General features: G+C 34.8%; 2 protein-coding genes across 2 annotated transcripts in view; both read left to right on the forward strand.

Annotated features, from left to right (window-relative positions):
- LOC116033147 (protein FAR1-RELATED SEQUENCE 5-like) overlaps positions 1-3,851 on the forward strand; it is a 12,591-nt gene extending 8,740 nt beyond the window's left edge. Inside the window, exons 2-4 of the mRNA XM_031275905.1 lie at positions 2,757-3,077; positions 3,119-3,577; positions 3,707-3,851. Coding sequence (XP_031131765.1) covers positions 2,757-3,077; positions 3,119-3,577; positions 3,707-3,851 — 925 coding nt within the window. The remainder of the gene's footprint in view (positions 1-2,756; positions 3,078-3,118; positions 3,578-3,706) is intronic.
- Positions 3,852-3,866: 15 nt separating this feature from the next.
- LOC116033148 (protein FAR-RED IMPAIRED RESPONSE 1-like) lies at positions 3,867-5,144 on the forward strand. The gene has a single exon (XM_031275906.1). The coding sequence runs from the start codon at positions 3,867-3,869 to the stop codon at positions 5,142-5,144; it is 1,278 nt and encodes a 425-aa protein (XP_031131766.1).
- Positions 5,145-7,366: the final 2,222 nt, after the last annotated feature.

The raw sequence follows: 7,366 nt of genomic DNA on the forward strand, positions 1-7,366 counted from the left end.
ATGGGTTAATGCCCAATGTTTATATTTAAATAAATATTTGAAAGTATATCAATGCAAGATTATATAGGAGAAGTTTATACATGGGTAATTGAATGTCGAATTTTTTTATTTAAATATCTAACTCAAAGTATATGAATCCAAGATAATATAGAAAATTCATTATAATTATTACTAAAATAAATGTTTGCAACCTTGTAAAATCGATAGTCTAAATATTTGGTCTAAAAATGATAGTCTAAATAGATACTACTTTTCATTTGAATTTTTCTAAGTGTTCTTAATTCTCTTTTGAGTAACATTGTCATTGTCTTCATCTTTACTATTTGTTCTATTCATTTTTGTTGGTAGTGTGTTATTTGCAATTCGGTTATTGTNTATATATATATATATATATATATACTAGTTTTATACGCGCATTGCGCGAATGGGTTAATGCCCAATGTTTATATTTAAATAAATATTTGAAAGTATACATGTGTAATTGAATGTCGGTTTTTTTGTTTAAATATCTAACTCAAAGTATATGAATCCAAGATAATATAGAAAATTCATTATAATTATTACTAAAATAAATGTTTGCAACCTTGTAAAATCGATAGTCTAAATATTTGGTCTAAAAATGATAGTCTAAATAGATACTACTTTTCATTTGAATTTTTCTAAGTGTTCTTAATTCTCTTTTGAGTAACATTGTCATTGTCTTCATCTTTACTATTTGTTCTATTCATTTTTGTTGGTAGTGTGTTATTTGCAATTCGGTTATTGTTGGTAGCATAGATGACAACGTCATGCAATGAGATTATGATATAGGAGCTATGGACTTTCCTTTAGGTGTTCTGCTTGGGGTTCATTTGGTTCAACCATTATTGTTGAATGAGTTATTTGTGGATAAAAAAATCCCTAGTTTAAGAAAAAAGATTAAATAAATCAATACAAATTTGAAAATTTAAAATATTATATATTCCACAAATATCAAAAGGTAGTTTCTCGCTTCAATTTGTTCGGTAATGGGTTATTTGGGTACTTTCATTATCAACAAATCCCCCAAGTAGTTAATATGATTGGTTTCAAACTATTCTTTTTTATTTTTTTCATGGTATTAAAGAAATACATATGTATCATTTTTTGGTGTAACTACTAATTTATTTAATTCAATAAGAGTAAAATAGAGCGATTCCGCTTCAATTTGTTAGGTTATTTGAGTACTCTCTTTGTCAACCAATCCCCAAGTAGTTAATATAATTAGCTTCAAATTATTTTAAAATGTTTTTTCAGTATTAATAAAATACTTGGTAAATAAATATATAACATTATTTTGTACTATAACTTTGATATTTAATTACAAGATATTGTAAAAGTAAGATAATGGACAATGTAATATCAATTGATAAATTTAAATGTAAAAAATCTTTGCATGAGAGAAAATAAAGACAATATAACTAATGAAATTATTTCTCTTATTTAATTTAATTTTTTGATAATGAATAACTTTTTCAAATAAAGGTATTGTAGACACATAATTCTAAATTAAAAAATACATATGTATCATTTTTTTGTTCTAGCTACTAATTTATATTTAATTTAATTAGAGTAAATAGAGTGAATAACTTAATTATGTCAAATTTGATTGAGATGAGGTTCGAACCTAAGACCTTTCTTATAGAAATTAATGGGTAAGTTAAAAGTTAACGGAATATTAATGGAGAAGAGAATATTTAACGGAAAACTTAACGGATAATCATAAAAGTAAGTCTAAATTAGGTAATCTCTATTAATAATAGTAATCTGAATTATCTTAACCATCTATTTGATTAAATAATTCATCTGAACCATCCATTTGATGGCCCTCGTTCACATGAGGACCCCTAATTATAAAGGATTATGAGGACCCATCATAATCATCCAAATTATTATAATTAACGGGTGAGATTAGTTAGGATAAAAAGATGGAAACACGTAGGAAATTTTAATGAAGGGCAAATAAGAGATTGCAATGTAATTTGGATAACAGTAGGATTAGAATTAACAATTAAAAATATGGTTTCATACATAATCAAGGAAACCAACGCAATATGACTCTGGGCGAATTAACATCAGCAAATTAACAACAGCAAATTTTTTAAGAAGAACAAATACAACTGGCGCATGCTCTAGATGGTTTCCGACAATTGCAAAAAAAACAGCGAACTACCGTGTACAATGGAAGAAAATAGCGAGACGAATTGCGAACGGAACTACGATGCGGTGAACGACTACGGTAAGTTCTCAAAACTGCAGTAGGTGTAATATGTTTGATAACTGATTAAATTGTGTGCCTAATATTAATTGATTGTGTGACTATCCTGAATAAGACTATGAATAGATCATGAACAGACTCAAATTAAACAAAGAGAATACAATGTATAATTCAATCAGTGGCATTATAACGAACACATGAATACGCATATTACATAATTGCATGAATATGAGAAGGAGAATAAGGGTGGATTATGAAAATAATAACACTACATTTGACACCAATGTGTTTGAAATAATGTTTAATGATATGGCTTGTGTTTTGGGTTGTTATTGGCATGAACTGAACTTCTTTGGAAAGAATCAAAAAAAAAAAAAAAAAAANAAAAAAAAAAAAAAAAAAGAAAGAACAATGATGAACTCAATTGCATGAATATGGCTGTCTTTGGTGAAATAATTATGCAAACTGTGTGCCATGTAGTGATAGAATGTGTGACCCACTAAATAAATCATGTGCCTAGGTGTACAAGGAGCAAATCCCGAAATGGCCAGAGCGGAAATCCCCACGAAGAGAGAGACGATTTTTTACCAGACTGTGATGAAACAAAGAAGCCATACATCGGCCAACGTTTTGACACAATAGATGATGGTGTGCAATTTTACAAACAGTATGCATCTTTGGGAGGTTTCGATGTAAGATGCAGCACAATCAGGAAGAATCGAGACGGGGAAGTAGAAGTCAAGTATTTGTTGTGTTCTAGGGAAGGGCACACAGTCAGCGAAACAGATGGGTCCAAAACTGCTAGTGAAGACATCACACCAAACACAAACACCGACAACGAGTATCAAATCGGGTGGGTTGTAAGGCAAGATGTGGCATTAGGCAGCGCAAAGATGGATACTATGTGGTGACCGTATTGCAAGAACAACACAACCACCCCTTCTGCTCAGAATTAGCAAGACCATTCCTGAAGATAAACCGTACTTTGGATATTGGACATCAAGAATTCATAGCAGCCTGCGCAAAAGCCAACATAGGGACATCAAAAGCATTCGACCTATACAAAGAACTAACAGGTGGATTTGATCAAATTGGGGCAACACGTGTGGATTTTAGAAATTGCAGAAGAGACGTAAATGCACAGCTACATGAAGCCGATGCGCAAGCAGTGATAGACAAATACAGGCAAAAACAGATATTGTTTTCATCCTATACATTCGAGTATGATGTAGACGAAGAAAACCGACTACGAAGACTATTCTGGGCTGACCCAATAGCCAAAGAGAACTACAAACAGTTTGGAGATATGGTCTCTTTTGATGCTACATACCGCACCAATAGGTTTGGAATTAAAATAATGCAAATACTCATTCATGCGACTAACGTGTGCCACAATTTGAGAGATTGAGTGCCTACTTGAATTTGATTGTGTGCCAACTTAAAGTAGTTAATCAATGATATGTTGTGCAGGTACAAAATGGTATTCGTGCCTTTTACTGGGATTGATAACAACAAGCGATGCGTGACTTTTGCAGCAGGGCTCATCTCAAGAGAGGATAAACACTCTTATGTANAGATTGAGTGCCTACATGAATTTGATTGTGTGCCAACTTAAAGTATGTGGCACATCATGACAAAATTGGGAGAAAAGGCGGGTGCGAAATTAGCCAAAGACGAAACATTCAGGAAGAAAGTAAATGCAGTGGTGTGGAACGAATCTCTAGGGCGTGAAGATTTTGAGACAAACTGGCACGCAGTAATGGTAGAGTACGGCCTAGGAAACAACAGTTGGTTCACACAACTGTTTGACGGGAGAAAGAATTGGATAGAGGCATACTTCAGCGACGTTTTCATGGGTGGACTTATGCGAACAACATCAAGGTCCGAGGGCGAAAACAGTATATTTGGAGCATGTATCAATAAGGGTGGAACACTATTAGAGTTCTTCACACAATTTGAAAGTGTGATTGAAACGCAACGTCACAAGCAATCACAATTAATTGCAGAGTCTGAAGCCTCATTCCCACCTACAAAGACACCACTAATGATTGAGAAGCACGCAGCATCCATATACACAATTACGATGTTTTACGATGTCCAAACAGAGATACACGAAGGGTGCTTCTCATGCAAGATCACAAACAAAGACCATGAAGGAGATAAGTATGTGTACACAATAAAGGAAGAGCAAACAAGGAATTTTATAGTGAAATATGAAAGAGCAAACAATGAAGTCGAGTGTTCATGTGGCAAGTTCACCAAGTTGGGGATTTTATGCAGGCATGCATTTGTAGTTTTAAAGGATGAGGATGCAGAAACGATACCACTAAAGTACATAGTTCCAAAGTGGACCAAAAATGCAAGGGCACACAACACAAGCTCAGTCGGCACAGACCAAAGTGCAACATGCAATAAAGAAGCAGATGGCGTGAAACTAGCAGCACAACTGTGGAAAGAATTCTACAACTGCATGGCACTATCAAAGGGGGACATGCCAGAGATGAAAGAAATGTTGAACTTTATGCTGGAACACAAAGGTAAACTGTTAAAGAGCAAAGGGAAGACACAGAATAAAAGCAACAACAGTCAGTTACTGGAGACCTTTTATGGCACACCTGCAAGCACTACCATAACAGTGAAGCCACCACAGATATCAAAGAACAAAGGAAGCGGGAAGCGTTTAAAGAGTGCACGCGAAAAAGCAATAGAAAAGAAGAAGAAAGATGGGCGGAAGTGTCATTATTGTGATGAACAACCAGCCCGACATGACTTCCGTAATTGTCCCCTCAACCCAAACAAAAAGAAGAAGCAAAATAAGAAACTGAAGGCATTAGGTATAGAGAAGATCAAAAAGCAAGGCTACATTGAAAATAACTCTGATTTTAAATCTCACATACAATTCCGTTAATTACCTTTCATGTATTCACATTTTTCATGTACAATAGTTTTGGCTCTTGAGTGACTACTGGCTAGTAGGAGATGGCATTAAAGAAAAGTACAGCTTTGGTTCTTGAAATTCTTCTAATAACTCAAGATTTAATAATTTGTGCCTACGAGAATAATTTGTTGATATGCATGTGGATTGAAGAACTTTACACTTGCCCTTTTAACTATCCCAATGATATTTATTTTGGAGACTCCCATAAGATAAAAGCAGTGCAGGCTGCTAGGCAAGTAAATTACGAAAATTGTACATGGATAATTACATTTTTTTATTTGGTCATATAATTTCTTGTGGATTGAACGTGAGCCACAATTTTCTTACTATTACAAATACTAATTTTAACTATCAAATTTCCATATAAAGAAACTGATATACAAAATTATTGTTACATTAAAGGCACATGATATAACGCAAATACGCACACAACATTCAGAAACTACGCTAAATATTATCTTATAAATTGATCATTTTCTACTAATTTTATAGCACACACCAAACACACGAATTAAGCACCCCAGGCACACGATTTAAACTAAATACACACACCGGCATACATCCACTAGTCTAAACTCTCCCCCCAAACTGTAATCAGCCAAATCACCCACCCACTAAGCACACAACTGATCTCTTATCACATAGAACTAAAACAAACATCTTATAATATATAGGATCCAATATTTTTTAAAACAGTTTAATAGGCTACGAATAATACCGCAACGCTAATGGTAAAGTATTTGGTAAACAAACAAAAGTATGACCAAACATTAATAATTGAACTCAATCAACAACCCCAAAACTAAAATAATAACTAACAACAGGAATAAACTTATTGGCCGGAAAGAAATCGCAATGCACGAGCCACATTACTGGTACGGTGTGCATTGATGTCAACTGTGCAAAGCTCCTTCATATACCGCAAACGTAGCATCTGAAATTGCAACCGATCACCCCTCGTCAACCCACAATCCCATTTACTAACTCTTTCACCAACATAACTCTCCATGTGCCGCATAAGATACACCCCACAGTCCACCTCGTTCCCGGTGTCCCGCCACTTCATTGGCATCCTAATACACTTCAGATTCTCACAAATAATTGACTTGAACTTCTCACCAACAGATGTGAAATATTCGGTCAACAACAGCTTCTAAAATACAAAAACAAGAAAATAAACCATCACACCAAGAATAGCCATTGAAAGATCATACAAGCACACAGCAGAAAGAAGACGTACCACATTTTCTAGGGTGTCCCCATACTTCAACCGTGTGGCCTCAGTGGAAGCAGAATTATCAATAATTTCAAGCCGCTCGGTTTTGAAGTCGACACACAAGAGGTAAAAATGATTGAGTTGAAGGATGGGAAAGAAAAGCTGAAACAACAACAAAAAGGTATGAGACCATGCAAAAAAAAATGTATGACCCTAATTGCTGAGCACACACCTGTAAAGTAATGGGATAACATACAAAAGCTACTGCCACTCTTTGTAAAGTAATGGGATAACATACAAAAGCTACTGCCACTCTTGCAAAGTACAAGGGATAACATACAAAAGCTACTGCCACTCTTGCAAAGTACAAATGATTAGTCAGCACTAATTACCACACATGGCAATAGAGAGGGGCACAAGTCAGCACTAATTACCACACATGGCAATAGAGAGGGGCACACAACCCCCAACTCCTTGGCACACCATGCATAACCTACATAAACAATATGAAATGAAAGCTTCGCAAAATACTTACAAGATGAACATCATCCCATGTTCTATAAGGGCCAAGTGCAAAATCAGCTCCCAATGACTCCGGAAACCTAGCCACCTTCAGCCTGTCTATTTTTTCGAACAACACAAACCTAGCCACCTTCAGCCTGTCTATTTTTTCGAACAACACCGCAGTGTTTAACTGTAACCCAAAAGAAAAGTCGAAAAAAGTTTATAAATATCAAAAAAAGCACCCAATATACCAAACCTAGGCACACAATCTACTAAATCTATGCACACAATAAGTCATAAATCATATGAATAGTTCTACACAACATCATGCCACACCTAACTCATACTTAACAAAAAAAGAAGATAATACCACCTTGGCACACAATATCCAAAAACCAACCCAATACATCATAGCGAAGCACACAATATACCAAACCTAGGCACACAATCCACTAAATCTATGCACACAATA

The sequence above is a fragment of the Ipomoea triloba genome, chromosome 10, assembly GCF_003576645.1.
Source record: "Ipomoea triloba cultivar NCNSP0323 chromosome 10, ASM357664v1".
In the NCBI taxonomy this organism is placed as follows: domain Eukaryota; kingdom Viridiplantae; phylum Streptophyta; class Magnoliopsida; order Solanales; family Convolvulaceae; genus Ipomoea; species Ipomoea triloba.

What these genes read in the sequence shown, in the direction of transcription:
- LOC116033148 (XM_031275906.1), top strand. Translation starts at nt 3,867, where the DNA reads ATGACAAAATTGGGAGAAAAGGCGGGTGCGAAATTAGCCAAAGACGAA.